This window comes from Somniosus microcephalus, chromosome 9, assembly GCF_052327205.1.
Source record: "Somniosus microcephalus isolate GS21.2 chromosome 9, FLI_Smic_1.0, whole genome shotgun sequence".
Classification (NCBI taxonomy): Eukaryota; Metazoa; Chordata; class Chondrichthyes; order Squaliformes; family Somniosidae; genus Somniosus; species Somniosus microcephalus.
Window position 1 is genome coordinate 224,132,133 of NC_140995.1, and position 18,034 is coordinate 224,150,166.

The 18,034-nt window shown below is 46.8% G+C and overlaps 1 protein-coding gene across 4 annotated transcripts in view; it reads right to left on the bottom strand.

The window, feature by feature from the left end:
• Positions 1-496: 496 nt before the first annotated feature.
• daam2 (dishevelled associated activator of morphogenesis 2) overlaps positions 497-18,034 on the bottom strand; it is a 329,728-nt gene continuing 312,190 nt past the window's right edge. For all 4 annotated transcript variants that reach the window (XM_085997939.1, XM_085997938.1, XM_085997943.1 and 1 more), the window contains one exon: positions 497-11,551. In XM_085997939.1, coding sequence (XP_085854065.1) covers positions 11,336-11,551 — 216 coding nt within the window. In that variant the 3' untranslated portion in view covers positions 497-11,335. The remainder of the gene's footprint in view (positions 11,552-18,034) is intronic.

Consider the following 18,034-nt stretch of genomic DNA (forward strand, 5'->3'; position numbering starts at 1 on the left):
CATGGATATTTGGGCCTGTGACAAAATTGGCGTTTTTTTTTCTGGTTTTAGCTCGGTCGCTGTTCTTTAAGTTCCAGTCGCAATACAGAATGGCCCAGGTTTTCCACGGATTTATCCCCCATTTTCCGATGGTTTAGGCGGCTGTTCCACCAGCTCCCGCCACCCCCCACTTCCGGGACTGCTCCTCCTGCGGTGACAACTGGTGCTGAATAGCCTGATCTCATTGGCGCCTCAGCAACGCCACGTGTTTTGTGTTCCTGGATAAGGGCTGAGCTCTGTGGGATGTCGCACTGTGCCCGATCACCGGCTTCACCCTGTGCCACTTCTGGATCGGCAAAAGACGGACTCAAACCGTAATACCCTCCATCGCGTGACTCAATGGAAAGAGCTCGAGGAAAAACAGACAGGCAGGACGTGGCTTGTAAATATTAGAAGTAAAGGGTGAAATTATTTTTTTTTTTTTTTTAAAAGCACAAAATATTACACAGAGGCCAGGTTTTAGTACTGTACAGCATGTTTAATACACCAGTGGCATTTTTAGCAACTGAATTTACATAAAGGTAAAAGGATATATTTACCATTCTGTTTGAATAGTTATTACTGGGGATACCCGTCGTGTTACGTACACAACTCAAAATATTTATGTCAATTGGCAATATTTAACAAAACAAGAAAGATGTACTCTTAAATACAATTTTTTTTCTTTAAAAAATGTGTTTTATCAGTTATTTCCGGTAATGTTTGTAGAAAAGCAGGAATATTGAAGGCAATTTGCAGATGCAAGAACCCTTCCCTCCACTGCACTGGCCTTGTTCCCTTCCAACCGGTTCCGCTTCAGAGACCGGAGTGGACTGGAATGGTTGGTGGGGGGGGTGCGCGGTGGGGCGGGGTAGGGGCGGAGAGAGAGGGAGGGAGTGAGCGAGGCCCGATTACCTCCGGTCGTTATCCATCAACGGCATTGTAAACGGACACAGGAAGGTTTCCTCCAGCGAGCCAGTGTTTCTGGCGAAACCGTAAGCCCGTTCTTTTCGAAAAAAGGCTTACGATTTACCGAGAAATACAGGCCAGCGGGAGGTGGGTGATCTTTCGGCATTTGGTTGGCGATGTCGCTTTGCAAAGCAGTCGGACGAGGAGTCTTGCAAATGGTTTCTGAGGAGCTCGACATTCCCTATTGTTCTGTAGGTCCTTCCCAAGTGGGCCTCCTAAGATCAAAGGGGCAAGTGTATTGGTCTGAATTGCCATATCATTTAGAAATTATTACAGGCAGAGAGGGTGCGGGCTCATGCTCATAGTTCAGGACCCGTCCCGAGGCTGAAATGAGTTGGCAGCAGTACTGGTTAGATGATGCCAAGCTTGAGTTTTAAAAGCCTGCAGTTCGTAGCAGGGAGGGTCGGATGAGGGAGGTGAGGAGTTCCATAGTTCTGAGATGCCGGGAAAAAGTGAGCTAGAGTTGAAAGACTTGCATTTATATAGCGCCTCTCACAACCACTGGACGTCTCAAGGTGCTTTGCAGCCGATGAAGTCGTTTTGAAGTGTAGTCACTGTTGTAATATAAGATACACGGCAGCCAATTTGTGCACAGCAAGCTCCCACAAACAGCAATGAGAGAACGACCAGATAATCTGTTTTAGTGATGTTGGTTGAGGGATAAATATTGGCCAGGACACCAGGGATAACTCCCCTGCTCTTCTTCAAATAGTGCCATGGGATCTTTTACATCCACCTGAGCGAGTAGTCGGGGCTTCGGTTTAATGTCTCATCTAAAAGACGGCACCTCTGACAGTGCAGCACTCCCTCAGCACTGCACTGGAGTGTCAGCCTAGATTTTTGTGCCCAAGTCTCTGGAGTGGCACTTACAACCTTCTGACTCAGAGGCGAGCGTGCTGCCCACTGAGCCATGGCTGACACAGGTGATACAATGAGTGTTTAACTTCGATGCAAAATGGGAGATAGCCTTGTGTTGACTCGTGCCGCTTCACTCCCTCATTATTCCTGGTTTTCATGCTGGTTGGAGGGTAGCTGGGAGCAGATGTTTTGTACAAAATCTATTTTTTTGGTGACAGCAGGAAGCAGGGGAGGCCTGCAGCACATCACTCCCAATTCACAGCCTCACTGAGGAAGGGACTCTGCATGAAATGGGGGATGGCCTCCAGCCAGCACCTTGAGCCCAAGAAACTCTGACATCAATCAGCGAATGGAACTTATATTGTTTTAGCATTATGAGACAGTTTAAACAAATATATTACCCTTTAAGAAACACACACCAAAAAATTGAGGGGGCATATTTTCGTCTTTACCACTCCTTGACACAGAGCTTTGCCAGCCGAGAATTTACATTCTTTCTTGGGACGTGGGCGTCGCTGGCAAGGTCAATGTTTATTGCCCATCCCCAGCCTTCTTCAACTGCTGCAGTCCGTGTGCTGAAGGTGCTCCCCCTGGTGGCACATGTCCGTGTTACGGCCCATTCCCAGCTCTGTGCGGAGAGCGGTAAAGGTGAAAGGTCACCCTCTCATTCCCCCCCCCCCCTTTTGGTTACCTCAGCCTAGTTTCGGGGATTGGTTGGGGGGGGGGCGGGGGGGAGAAGGTGGGATTGTTGGAGTCACGCTGTCTGAGATTATGAAATTCCTCCCGTCACTACTTTTTGTCATTTAAAAATAAACAGGTTAACGCCTTTATTAAAATGGCACATTAATTTCACATGAATGTACAATGTTTTCCTCACTGCCGTGCCATTTCAACCTTGTCTGGAGTTTAGGTGCATTTGAAAGTTTCCCCCTCCCCCACAGGTTTCAGTTGTGTGCGGCCTGTGAAATCGAGTAACCCGCTGAACCTCAGCCAGCAGTCTCATAGGAAGTGAAACTGGTCTTGGGCTTTAGGGCCAAGGAGGTGACAGCCAGTGAGTAGCCCCATTTTACACCCCACCTGGTTCTCTTTACTTCAATGGAAACTAAAATCGGGCGGAGTGTAAAGCAAGCTGCCAACTCGCTATCGCCCGTTCTCGCTGCCACCCAAGAGCCATTTCGACCCCCGACATGGCTGATATTGATCTCAGGCGGCGTTAATACGCCCCGCCCGATATTCCGTTCCACTGAAGTCACCGATAATGCCCGTGTTGCGCTACCATGATAGACAAAATTCTACCCCATACTTTTCCCCACAGTCAGCCCATCACACAACCAACTTGTCAAATTTGGTAGCTTGGGCCCTAAAGACCACAACCCCTCCCCATTTTCTGCACCATAAATAAGACTACAGCATGTTTATGAAATGGATAAAGGAGGGTCACTTCTACTCCACAATTGAAACCCAATCGCCCAGTCGCATAGCAGCCCGAATACTAGCCTGCAGCTAACGCCCATTGAAAACTGCTATCAACTGAACTGAGCATTGATGCATCAGCCACAGGAGGATTTCATACTTGTGAGATAAACCCACACCAAACTCTCTCAATGGGATATTTAACTAAATACAGCAGTCGTCTTTTTGTAAGAGATACCCCTGGCCCCATCATCCAACGTGACACACGTTATTTTTGATGTTGGAACCACGTGTCAACGGGCCTGTAAAGAAGGCTGAAGTATTGTTGAAGGAAGATTTTGATTTCTTTTGCGGGCATAGCCCAAACAAGTCAACTAAAGGAGACGTTAGCTCTGTCATTTATAACTGGATAAGGCAAATAAATAGAGGTCCAATTACCAATGTTTGGTAATTAGTTGTGTTTCTTCACAGTGTGCTTGCACTGAGGGGCGACCTAATAGAGGTCTTAAAAAATATTAAGGGCTTTGATAGGGTAGATGTAGAACAGATGTTTCCACTTATGGGGAGTCCAAGATAGTCACTAATAAATCCAATAAGGATTTCAGGAGAAAATACTTTAGCCAGAGAGTGGTTAGAATGTGGAACATGGAGTGGTTGAGGTGAATAGCATCGATGCATTTAAGGGGAAGCTAAATAAACACATGAGGGAGAAAGGAATAGAAGGTTATGTTGATGGGGAGAGATGAAGTAAGTAATGGGAGGAGGCTCGTGTGGAGCATAAACACCGGCACGGACCAGTTGGGCTGAATGGCCTGTTTCTGTGCTGTAAATTCTATGTAGTTGAAAGAGCTTTTTCTTCATCGTCAAGCTGTTTCCTGTCACGACCACCCTCCCTTATGCAAACTACAGAGTTGGGATGCAACGATTTGAACAATATACGTAGCTGCTTAATGTTCACATAGGCAGCAATGAATAACAAGCGAAGGATTAACAGGTACAAAGACAAAGCAAAGCAAAGACAGGTGCTGGAGTAAGTTAAATGCTGGTGTTGCACCTCTGGTACCTAGATTCAAATCTAGCCCATACTGTGGGAACAAAAATATCCTCTGGCTGTACATGAAATAAATTTGGGCCCAGAGTATTTAAATTGGGGGGGGCGGGGGAGGTTGGAATAATGTCACGCTGACACAGCAGGACGTGCTCCTTCAAGCTTTGGGCCTATCGCCATGTGACATGTGCGCCTGACCTATCCTACACCTGCTCTGGGGGTGTTTGATGCTGACTCCAAATGCCCAAAAGAGAGAGTGTTCCCTTCCCCAGCAGTAATATCACTCGCCTTGAGGAGCACAAAATTCAACCAAAAAAAATATTAATCGGAGAAAGCTAATAAAAAGTGTTTTTCTCCATGCAATGAGAACGAGGCAAACGCCCATTCATCCAGACACGGCAAGAAGTGATTAGGAAAATATATAATTTCACGACTGACTCTACTACAGGGGTTTGGGAGAGTTGAAGAAAACTGCTAATACATCCAGGGTATGAAATAAGTCAGCCGGCATGAGGCTGGTGGTTTGCAGAGACGATGCTGTCATTCTGTCTGATTACTTTAGGTTTGGGGGTTTGGTCATTAACAGAACACCAGCTAAATGAGCTGGCCGGGTTTACAGGGTGGTGTGGCCATGTTGAGACCAATGTTTGGTTTAAGAGCATTAGACTGGGGAGGGGCGGTGATGATTTCTTATTTCCAACAGTCCTGATAGCGGGCATAAGTGGTCAGTAGTGGTTGTGATAGGATTGGGGTGGGGGGGAGGAGTGGTTAAATCCAACTGTTCGGCCATGAGGGGAATAGCCATTGTATCCAGCTGCACTGGTGCTTGGGATTGTAGTGGTTTCTTCTAATAACTCTGAGGAGGGGATGGAGGAGGGTTTAATAGTGGTTGTTTCCTATGGTTCTGAAAGTTGTGACCACTTCAAGCTGCATCTGTCTGAGTCCGTCAACAAAAAAAGGGAACGTTTTGCTCCACTTTGACCTTTTGTGCTCCTTTTAGCGATCTTTCCACATTCTGATTTTTTTTCTGGTCTGATTTGTGCTACAAAAATGAGTAGGCCCTCTCTGAGGTGCTGCAAGCTCTGGTAATGGACTTTGTATTAAATGGAGAGCCAATCATAGAATGAGAACCTCCATTATATCACGTTTTACATGTGACTCCCCAGGACAGTATCATTGAAGCGGAAGAGGTTCAAAATAAAACAGGGGTGAAAGGAGACGATGAGTTTAACTTCTGATCCAAAAGGCAATGGATGGGGCTCATTCCGACTTTGTACGATAGTGTAAAAAGGGTGATAGCGAGTCGGCAGCCCATTTTACATCTCTCCCGGGGGTCGGAGGGGCCGGGGGGGTGGGTGGCAGCACAGCAGGTGAAGAGCTGTTGGCTGGCTGCAGAGCACCGCCATTTTGCTTTCTAGCTGGTGAGACATAAAACCACATTGAAGAGCTGACCTTTGGAGGCCTGCTGAATTAGAGGCACAAAAAGCAAAGCTGGCCCTATGTTAAGTAAAGGACCATCCAGGGCAAAATTCCTTCCCCCACCCCAACCTTTTCCCGATCCTTTCCTGAATCACTCATCACTCAAAATGGATGCTTGCCATCTGGTTGGCCGCCCCATCATTCCAGTCACATTATGGGACGGCCTCCTAATTTAAGTAAACTCTGGGGTATTTATAAGTCTTGTTCACACTTATTGCACAACCTCCCAGCGTGCTGTTCTCTGGCCAGTCACATTGGCACACCAGGCGTGGACTGGGCCTCAGGCCTCCATGTGCAGAGAGCTGCCAACCAATGTGCGTCAGCTCCATGGGCGGCAGACAGGAGCGTATCGGCCCCTGTGTGAGTTAGGGGCCAGGTGCAAGCACAATTGCTGTACTAGAATGAGCAACTCTATCGGTAGGGATCACTCATGGGCAATAAGGATACAAGTCTTTAGGTTCAACAGGCCGAAGCCAATGCCTTCAGGCCTGAATCTTGGGTACAGGAAAGCAGAGCCAAGTGTAGTGTGGGGGGTGTGGAGGGCGTTCTAGAATGAGGACCCGGAGTTCATCCATGTATTAAACTATATTAAATCTTTAGTTGGATTCTTACACACCCCTCTCCTCATGATCTGAAGACAAATTGACCACTTAAGCCAAAAAAAAGTTAAAGATACCGAATCTGTTGCATGGCTGAAGAGCTGACTACATCTCACCTCAAGTCTTAAAACAGGAGCAGGGACTGCTGAGTAAATAGGCACTTTTCAAAGTGAAAGACAGAAAAACATTCTTAAGGATTACAGCCATATCCAACAGAGATTGTTCCGTGGCAATCTATCTACATCTCCATCCATCCATCCCGCTCGCTCCCTCCCTCCCTGGAGCTTAATCCTGTGAGCATTCAATGTCCTTCGCAGCTTTCAAAATACACACAGGATTCACAGATTACCACATCTGTAAAAATAATCTTCTGGCACCTTTCAGTGCTGAACATTTCTATAGAATTTTGGAGGAATGTCTGAGTATTAAAAATATTTTTACCCCTTCACACTTTGCCGAGGACAGCCGTTAATGTTTTCTCCCCCTTTTGCCCAAAGACATGTTATTTTGGGGCAGTATTTGCGCAGTAGTCGCGGGGCACTGGGACGTGTTATTCTGATCTGGCTCACTGCCTGTTACTTCCGACAGGACGTAGCTTGCTCTGGGCCGTTTTACAGTGTGTAGCTTTATGATTCGTGGGATCCTGGCCTTCCGCTCCTTTTATTTCACCAGGGGGGCTTCACCAATCAATTCACCATGCCTGTTATGTGGGGCACTCGAGCATCGCTTGTGACCTTCACGCTATCTGGTTGGGTTATGCAAATAGAGGAGCCACCGGTGTAAAGATTTCATGTCGTATTAACCGATGCTCAGTTGACCAAATCGAGGACCGACTCATGCAGCGGGTCCCCTCTCAGTATACCAAGCTGCAGGGCTACAGGCCTTGTGAATCGCGAGGGCCAGTGCTTAGCTGGCCTGAGGTTTCTGTTTCCTATGGAAAAGTCCTCAATTCATGCCAGTCTTGGAATGGCACGGATGTCAAGGCCTTGGAAGAGGGTGCAGAGGAGATTTACCAGAATGGTGCCAGGAATGAGGGACTTCAGTTACGTGGAGGGACTGAAGAAACTGGGATTGTTCTCCTTAGAGCAGAGGCGATTAAGTGGAGATTTAATAGAGGCGTTCAAAATTATGAGGGGTTTTGATAGGATAGACAGGGAGAAACTGATTCCATTAGCAGGAGGGGCGGTAGCCAGAGGACAATGATTTAAGACAATTGTTAAAAGAGCCAGCGGGGTGATGAGGAGAATATTTTTTATGCTGCGAGTTGTTATGATCTGGAATGCACTGGTGGCAGAAGCAGATTCAATAGAAACTTTGAAAAGGAAAAATTTGCAGGGCTATGGGGAAGGAGCAGGGGTGTGGGGCTAATTGGAGAGCTCCTTCAAAAAGCCGGCACGGGGACGATGGGTTGAATGGCCTCCTTCTGTGCTGTATGATTCTATTCTATGAAATTCTCTTTGTGCAGCACAGACCGCATAAAGTTAATATGGTCAGTAGGCCTTGGGAGCCTTCCCTTTTCTTGCCCCATTTCCAATTTACGACACCTCTTTTCTACTCAAGTTGGTGACTCGTGCTGTGGATTAGTTCCACAGGCACCGCTAGCTCTCTAGTACCTCAACCAAAAGGCCATTCTTCATGGGCGGCACTGACAGTCAAATCAACCGTGAACAACATCACAATCACGCCCAATCCTGGCCGCACCCGACGTCTACATACCGTGCACTCTGTGGCGGGGGGGGGGTGGGAGCAATTAGGAGGGGGAACCCAGAGCTTGCTTTGCACTCCCTGGCCAAGAGCGCACTGAGATTCATTGTAGCTTCTCCATCGTTGCGATCAACCAGCTCAGTACAGCCCGGGGATTCAAACTTGGGATATGTTTGATCTGTGTGGCTCAGTGCCAGACCGGATGATACACTTTCTCTACCACCAGCGGAGGGGCTGGCGTTTCATGAGTTAAAACTGTGGTAAGCTTCCTGCTGCCTCGTCAGCTGTTCAGGCAGTGGCTTACGGGGTTATTGAGAGCCCGGGGTGGGGGAGAGAATCCTAGCTTCCTCGTGAGGGGCGGGGTAGTTGGCAGAGCAGCTCCTCCAACAATGCCCTGGAGATTGTGGGACTTCATGGCTCAGGTATCGGATTACTGAGTCTAACACAGAGCATTAATCTGGTCCCAATCTTCCGTTGACAGGCATGTCATCTTGGAGCTAAGTTGACCTCGCAAAGACCTTTCCTCCACTGCATGCAGGATAGTGGCACAGAAGAAATTTCAAACTCTCTTAAGATGGCTGGAAGGCTAACCCCCGATGTTGGAACCATAATAATGGTAAGTAACTCACTATGAAATCCATTTGAGGTGTGTTGTAGATGGGGCATAAGCACATGAAGTGAATTAGCAGCGAGGTCAAATACAGCAGGCCTTAGTCTGGTTGGTCTTTAGGCAACCTCATTCTAGGCCTCAGTGTGGTAGGCAACTAAGCAGCCTCAGTCTGGAAAGCCAGCAGCCTCTTACATCGCAGGAAGCTTCATGCACTGCAGGCCATGCCACAGTTGGAACATTAGTCTGGTTTGTTTTAAAGCCTTGTCAATAATAGTTTGCTGAGGCCCAATAGCTTTTTTTAGAAAACATGTTTGCCCATGGTCTAATAAACAGAAAATGGAGTCACACTGAAATGCTTTCCCCTTGTCCCAAGTATTACTTTCTCAAAGAAGCATGTTATTTTTGCACTCCGTCAGCATAGATGTGAATGGACTGAGTGAAAAATCTCCCATGTGAAAATTTCTGGTGACTGAAGTGCCAGCTATTCGGTACCTACAGATCTGCATGTCTTGTCCTGCCTTGGATCATCACGGACTCTCTTTCTACTTTCATGAAACCCTTACAAAATGGATGAAACAATGCTTCAGATCCATACCGCTACTGCTGCATAACCTTCAGTTCCTTATTTGTCCTAAACCTGAAATTCTTCTACCTTGTCTGTGCATAAAACTCATTACAACCTTAAAAACAATATATGTCTATAGCATAGTGCTACATTTATTAAACAGGGCATTGGCTTGCTGCAGGCCTGCATTAACATACTGTAGACAATATCTGCCATATCTCCATCTTTCCTTCAAAATGGAGGATTGGGGAAATGGGCCATCCTCTGGATAACGTTCATTCGTGGTAGACACTAGAGAGAAACTCGCACCTCTTTCCCTCCTGCCTTGTGAAGAGTGTGCCGCAGTTTTCAAAACAAGGAAGAAAACCTGTCATTTCAGATATGTGCTTTTTTGATTCTCTCTCGGTGAGATTTATACAGGAGAGAGAAGTGTGAATTAGTAGCCCACTTTAGGCCCGAGTCTCTGTGCCTGTGCTGGGTCCTAATGAAGCATTTTTTTTTTCTTTCTTCCGTGCCGGTACCTGATGTAGTTCTCAATGATACACGTACCTTTTACCTCGGGTTTGCTTTCCCCGTACTGCCCTGAAGAACATGACTGGATCACCTCTGTTTCTTTAGATTTGGGAGGGGGGGTGGGGGTGGGGGAGTGATGCTGGTGAGAAAAAGGCCTGAAAGAATTGAACATGCTCATTTTAGTCACATTGGATGTGACGAGTCTACTCTTCAAAAAGACTAATTTTCTTCTTTCAAAGTAAAATTTTAACATTATATATATATATGTATAAGCTTAAAAAAAGTTATTGCACAATATAGGCCCAGTAACTTTGCTGTGGCTATCTAGTTTGTGGTAATATGTATATGTGCGCAGGTGGCCCTCAGTGCAGAGTCACTGACTGTATTTAATACTGTTTTTTTTGTGTAATATGCTTTCTCTGATGTCCAAAGTGGTGGGAATCGCATGCCTGGCGCGGTTTTTTTTTTTATCCACGTGTTTAGTTTGACGCACAATTCCCACTTAGCCGCGCCCGGTCCCGTTTACGCTATTTTCCGACAGTGCCAATGCGTAGTTGGATCACCGCCATCTTGGCGGCTCCAGGATAGGGTTGCCAACTCTGGTAGGACGTACTCCTGGAGCTCTGTCACGTGACTTCCTGTCTGTGACTGCCCCGCCGCACACCATTGGTCTACCGACCGACCCGTCCACCCTCGCGACACACCGCCTTCCCAAGCCAATTGAGAAGCAAACAGACTCTTCGCTACCCGGCTGGGTAATTCTCAACTTCAGTCAAGCAGCCCTATTTTCCCCCCTGATCCCAAAGGATTATTTTTAGAACTAATAAGCAAATTTGTTGAAAGCAAATGAAAAACAAAAAAAAACCCCACGCGATTTGTTTTAATATCCCGATCAATTTTCTCCGGGGTTGCTCATGGCAACCGCGCCCGGGAGATCGACCTTCAATTCCGAGAGACTCCAGGGCAATCCTGAAGGGTTGGCAGCCCTGAATCCAGGAGGGTGATAAGTACCCCCGAGCTGAGTGACGAGGGTTGGGGGCTGTGGTTGCGGGGGACGGGTTGTTGGGTCCCACCACTTGCAGGACTGGAGTGCATCGATACTTTTATGCTTTGGCCAAGAGGGTGGGCAAAAATAAAATTAAAACATAATATTAATGATAATAACAAAGCGTCATGGCTTCCTTATCAGTCCCAGAGGGCGACTCCCTCCGATCCCACACTGCTCCTGCTCCGTCGGTTGATTCTGGAGTCGAGTGTCCCGCTTTTGAAAGGAAAGGTCCAGGTGGCTGGTGACAGAAGCACGGCGAACAGGCACTTTGGAGAGTGAGCCGATTCTGTCCCCCCCTCTCTTACGGTGGAGAGGAGAAGGGAAGAGAAAGAGAGAGAAAGAGAGAGAGGAGGTTCTGTTTTTTTTGGTCGGCGGGTGAGCAAAAGGCCTTGTGTTTTGTTTTTCTTCCCCGGGCCGCAGGCTTGAGGGTAAGTAAAGAGTCCCCCCAGCCACCAGCAAACGGCGCCGAGCACCCGGCGTTCGTCCCAGTCTTGACAGGTGCAGCCAGTCCTCAGTAATTGAGTTTGGTCACCGCCCGCTCCCTGCCGCTCTCCACCACCTGGTTGGCCGAGCGCTTGCGGTTGCGCTTCAGCTTCGACAGGTCCTTGTCGAACACCTCGCCCGAGCGCAGGGCCGACACCAGGTCATCGAATTCCCCCACTTCCTCCGAGATGCTGCCGGCTCGGGCTTTCTTCAGCCGACGCTCCTTCTCGCGCTGCTCCTTCAACTAGGGTGGTGAGGATGGGGTGGGGGGAGAAACAAACACAGCAGCGTGAAGTTACACAACAGCTGTTGAGTTTTACAAATCACAAATAAAAAGAGAGGATAATTGAATGGGAGTGGCCAGGATACTGGAATCTAATCGAGGGGTTCCGATGGTTTATATATACAATAATGGATACCTGGCAGTGATTACAGGCTGGAATCAAATCAAGGGGTTCAGATGGTTTATATTTAGAATAATGGATACCTGGGAGTGATTACAGACTGGAATCTAATTGAGGGGTTCAGATGGTTTATATATAGAATAATGGATACCTGGGAGTGATTACAGACTGGAATCTAATCGAGGGTTCAGATGGTTTATATATAGAATAATGGATACCTGGGAGTGATTACAGACTGGAATCTAATCGAGGAGTTCAGATGGTTTATATATAGAATAATGGATACCTGGGAGTGATTACTGACTGGAATCTAATCGAGGAGTTCAGATGGTTTATATATAGAATAATGGATACCTGGGAGTGATTACGGACTGGAATCTAATCGAGGGGTTCAGATGGTTTATATATAGAATAATCGATACCTGGGAGTGATTACAGGCTGGAATCTAATCGAGGAGTTCAGATGGTTTATATATAGAATAATGGATACCTGGGAGTGATTACAGGCTGGAATCTAATCGAGGGGTTCAGATGGTTTATATATAGAATAATGGATACCTGGGAGTGATTACAGGCTGGAATCTAATCGAGGGGTTCAGATGGTTTATATATAGAATAATGGATACCTGGGAGTGATTACAGGCTGGAATCTAATCGAGGGGTTCAGACAGTTTATATATAGAATAATGGATACCTGGGAGTGATTACAGGCTGGAATCTAATCGAGGGGTTCAGATGGTTTATATATAGAATAATGGATACCTGGGAGTGATTACAGGCTGGAATCTAATCGAGGGGTTCAGACAGTTTATATATAGAATAATGGATACCTGGGAGTGATTACAGGCTGGAATCTAATCGAGGGGTTCAGATGGTTTATATATAGAATAATGGATACCTGGGAGTGATTACAGGCTGGAATCTAATCGAGGGGTTCAGATGGTTTATATATAGAATAATGGATACCTGGGAGTGATTACAGGCTGGAATCTAATCGAGGGGTTCAGATGGTTTATATATAGAATAATGGATACCTGGGAGTGATTACAGACTGGAATCTAATCGAGGGGTTCAGATGGTTTATATATAGAATAATGGGTACCTGGGAGTGATTACAGACTGGAATCTAATCGAGGGGTTCTGGTGGTTTATATATAGAATAATGGATACCTGGGAGTGATTACAGACTGGAATCTAATCGAGGGGTTCAGATGGTTTATATATAGAATAATGGATACCTGGGAGTGATTACAGGCTGGAATCTAATCGAGGGGTTCAGATGGTTTATATATAGAATAATGGATACCTGGGAGTGATTACAGACTGGAATCTAATCGAGGGGTTCAGATGGTTTATATATAGAATAATGGATACCTGGGAGTGATTACAGACTGGAATCTAATCGAGGGGTTCAGATGGTTTATATATAGAATAATGGATACCTGGGAGTGATTACAGACTGGAATCTAATCGAGGGGTTCAGATGGTTTATATATAGAATAATGGATACCTGGGAGTGATTACAGGCTGGAATCTAATCGAGGGGTTCAGATGGTTTATATATAGAATAATGGATACCTGGGAGTGATTACAGACTGGAATCTAATCGAGGGGTTCAGATGGTTTATATATAGAATAATGGATACCTGGGAGTGATTACAGGCTGGAATCTAATCGAGGGGTTCAGATGGTTTATATATAGAATAATGGATACCTGGGAGTGATTACAGACTGGAATCTAATCGAGGGGTTCAGATGGTTTATATATAGAATAATGGATACCTGGGAGTGATTACAGGCTGGAATCTAATCGAGGGGTTCAGATGGTTTATATATAGAATAATGGATACCTGGGAGTGATTACAGACTGGAATCTAATCGAGGGGTTCAGATGGTTCATATCTAGAATAATGGATACCTGGGAGTGATTACAGGCTGGAATCTAATTGAGGGATTCGGATTGTTTATAAATAGAATGGATACCTGGGAGTGATTGCAGGCTGGAATTTAATCGAGGGGTTTCCATGGTTTATGTATAGAATAATGGATACCTGGGAGTGATTACAAACCGGAATCTAATCGAAGTTGTATACAGAATAATGGATACCTGGGAGTGATTACAGACTGGAATCCAATCAAGGGGTTTCCATGGTTTATATATAGAATAATGGATACCTGGCATCTGACTGAGCACAATCACGAGGATCTCATCCATGAAAAGGACAGAACTTTGTGGGGTGCGCCCACAATTCCCCGATATGTTGGTGCGGATCCACACCATGTATGTGCACCCTATAATATCCAATCGTTGCAAGTATAACAAGCAAACTTTTAACTTTCAATGGAATCCTGCTCTTCTCCTGACCCTGTTGGCACAGTGGGTAACGGCAAGACCTGGCAGAGTCCTGAGCCAAGTAGATGAGGAAGATGCCAAGTTTTATTCCCCGCTCCTGATCAACATCCGTGACCACTACTGGATCGTGTGTGTGCGTGTGCATGTTTGGCTGTGATGCTCTCTTTTGTTGAATAGCCTGACGATACTTGACACCCTAAATTGCTACTTGGCGTCAGGTATCCATGCAACCGGACCCCAGGAAGTGTCGGCACCTCCAGGACAGAAGGAGTGCACACCACGAAAACAAAACTTGCAGTACAGTCTGAGAAGCGGAGATTATAATTAATAAGATAAAACTGCCAAAAGCCCATCATGGAATGGTTTGAGCGCCTTGCCTGACGTGACCTGTGCGGGAGCTGAGGTTGTAATCAGTGCCCTGGGAGCAGTTCTGGTAAATGAATTAGCAGTTTGTTACTCATTGCTGGCTGAAGAGCTCGATTCTGTCTAAACTTCTGTCTAAATTTAACTCTTTACATTCCCCCCTTCCTCCAGTTTGCCTACACAAGACCAGAAGAGGGTGATTCTACGATCCGGCATTCCCAGCAAGGCGCACAGCTTAGAAAATTAGGGATGGAAAATCACGGCCGCAGTCTCCCTGGAAGCGCCGGATCATGGGACCGCCCCTACAAACTGCATTTTAAAAAGTTCCATCAATTACGCTTGATCCGTACTCCATCCACCATATAAACATGCACTCTCTCCACCACCTGCGCACCATAGCTGCATCCTGTAGATAGTGTGTACTCTCTACAGGATGCACTGCAGCAACTCGCCAAGGCTTCTTCGGCAGCAGGTGCATGGGAACACCATCATCTCCAAGTTCCCCTCCAAGTCACACACCATCTCGACTTGGAAGTATATCGCTGTTCCTTCATCGTCGCTGAGTCAAAATTCTGGAACTCCCTCCCTGACAAGACTGTGGGAGAACCTTCACCACACGGACTGCAGCGGTTCATGAAAAAGCCCCACCACCACCTTCTCAACGGCAATTAGGGATGGGCAATAAATGCCGGCCTTGCCAGCGACGCCCATATACCAAGAAGGAATAAAACATTCTCTGAGATGTTTCCACATGCTAAAGGAGTGACAGAAATGCAAGTGTTATTTAATGACTTTATAGATCCTGTTGATAACAACTTAATTGGCCTATTAAAATCCAGCCTTGGTGTCACCTAACCACTGCTCTTTAATATAGATCACTTTCTCTCTCTTTACAGCCTCGACTCTTCTCTACCAAGGTTTTCAGTAACAATGAAAAACAATCAAAATGCAATCCTACAATTATTGAACATCTCCAAACTATTTCTTTTTTAATAATGATTTTTTTTTAATCGACCTTTTTGCTGTGACAGAAACAGAGGAGGACCGTCGGGTGAAGCCTGTTGGTCTTTCTCTCCCATCCCATAATATTAAAACCGGTCCCAGACTCGTTTTCACTGCGGCTGCTTTTCAAGAATGTTGTTCTTGTGGCTGCCCGGGGAGACGAGGGGGAGGGGCAGGTTAAAGGTCAGGACAGGGAGAGAAAAAAATTTCCCCTTTGGAATTCCAGCATAAAACATAATCCTCAGTGATTTGAACTAAAATGGAATGTCTAAAACACTAACGGAAGGAGAGGAGCGGAAAAAAACCCATTCAAGAATACCCAAATAAAATCAAAATCTGTTTATTGGTGGCTTAGGGTTTTAAAAAAAACGGAGAGCTTTAATCCTAGGTTCCCAGCGATTCCTGGACATGTCTGGTGTTAAAGGAGCGCGCAGTTCCCATGCTTTCGTGGTATGTGGAGACCCTGGGAGTGAGTGGTTCACAGGAATCCTGGGGGAACGCAGTAGCGGCTGCACTACTGCATCCTTGCAGCAATTCTGTATCCCGTCCAAACTGAGTTGATTAACAAGCCCAGAGAGGATTGGGGGTGGGGGGGGGGGGGGGGGGAGGAGGGCAAGCTCCCCCGAAACATCAGCCAACATCACAAACACTTGGCCTGTCTCTTGTCAGATTGTGTGTTTTTCTTCTTCTTCCTACACGCTTTGTTGAGGGCGGTATCCATTTTTAACGCTGCAGTGTTAAAAGGTGGGCTGGGGTGAGGAGGTGTCACGAAGGTTGCCGACAACAACAACAACTTGTATTTATATAGCGCCTTTAATGTAGTAAAACGTCCCAAGGCGCTGCACAGGAGTATTTTAAGATAAAAGAATTCGACACCAAGCCACATAAGGAGAAATTAGGGCAGGTGACCAAAAGCTTGGCTAAAGAGGTAGGTTTTAAGGAGCGTCTCAAAGGAGGAGAGAGACGTAGAGAGGCGGGAATTCCAGAGCTTAGGGCCTAGGCAACAGAAGGCACGGCCACCAAAGGTTGAGCGATTATAATCAGGGATGCTCAAGAGGGCAGAATTGGTGGTGCGCAGATATCTCGGGAGGTTGTAGGGCTGGAGGAGATTACAGAGATAGGGAGGGACGAGGCCATGGAGGGATTTGGAAAACAAGGATGAGAATTTGGAAATCGAGGTGCTGCTTAACCGGGAGCCTCCAGGGTTGCCCTGGAGTCTCCAGGAATGAAAGACTAATCTCTAGGACGCCGTTGCGAGCAAAAACCCTGGAGAAAAATCATCAGGGCAATAAAAAAAAAATTGTGTTTTTAAAAAGTTGTCTTTGAACACTTTTGGTTACTAGTTATAAAAATATTGGACACGGGGGAAAAAACGGCTGTTTGACTGGCATTAAGGAATCAGCTAATTAGGTAATGATGGCTCTATTCGCTTTCTGATTGGCCGTGGGAAGGCGGGGCAGCATATGGATGAGCATGTCAGGTGACTATTGGTGAGAGTGTGGAGACGGGGCGGTCGAAGAGGCCGTGTGATGAAACCCTCCAGGAATATGTCAGGCGACTATTGGTGAGAGTGTGGAGACGGAGCGGTCGAAGAGGCCGTGTGATGAAACCCTCCAGGAATATGTCAGGTGACTATTGGCGAGAGTGTGGAGACGGGGCGGTCGAAGAGGCCGTGTGATGAAACCCTCCAGGAATATGTCAGGCGACTATTGGCGAGAGTGTGGAGACGAGGCGGTCGAAGAGGCCGTGTGATGAAACCCTCCAGGAATATGTCAGGCGACTATTGGCGAGAGTGTGGAGACGGGGCGGTCGAAGAGGCCGTGTGATGAAACCCTCCAGGAATATGTCAGGCGACTATTGGCGAGAGTGTGGAGACGGGGCGGTCGAAGAGGCCGTGTGATGAAACCCTCCAGGAATATGTCAGGCGACTATTGGCGAGAGTGTGGAGACGGGGCGGTCAAAGAGGCCGTGTGATGAAACCCTCCAGGAATATGTCAGGCGACTATTGGCGAGAGTGTGGAGACGGGGCGGTCAAAGAGGCCGTGTGATGAAACCCTCCAGGAATATGTCAGGCGACTATTGGCGAGAGTGTGGAGATGGGGCGGTCGAAGAGGCCGTGTGATGAAACCCTCCAGGAATATGTCAGGCGACTATTGGCGAGAGTGTGGAGACGGGGCAGTCGAAGAGGCCGTGTGATGAAACCCTCCAGGAATATGTCAGGCGACTATTGGCGAGAGTGTGGAGACGGGGCGGTCAAAGAGGCCGTGTGGTGAAACCCTCCAGGAATATGTCCAGCCAGAGTTGGCAGCCCTGGGTGTCACTGTGATTCGGCGCCGTGTCGACTTCTGTCTTTGTTTCTATGAAGGAACAATAAATGCCGACTTTGTCAGCGATGCCCACATTCCGAGATGTCATGTGGGAGATTCGGGAGCCAGTTGTTTTTTTCTTATAACAATCTGGTCATCTGCCAGCCCATAATTTATTTAATGGAATTTCACAAGTTACTACGGTGGGATTTGAAGTCACAATCCTCTTGCTTGCTGGCAATGTGGCCAATTAAGGCCACCAATATTTGAAGGCTGAGAAAGTGGTGCAAAATAGAAAT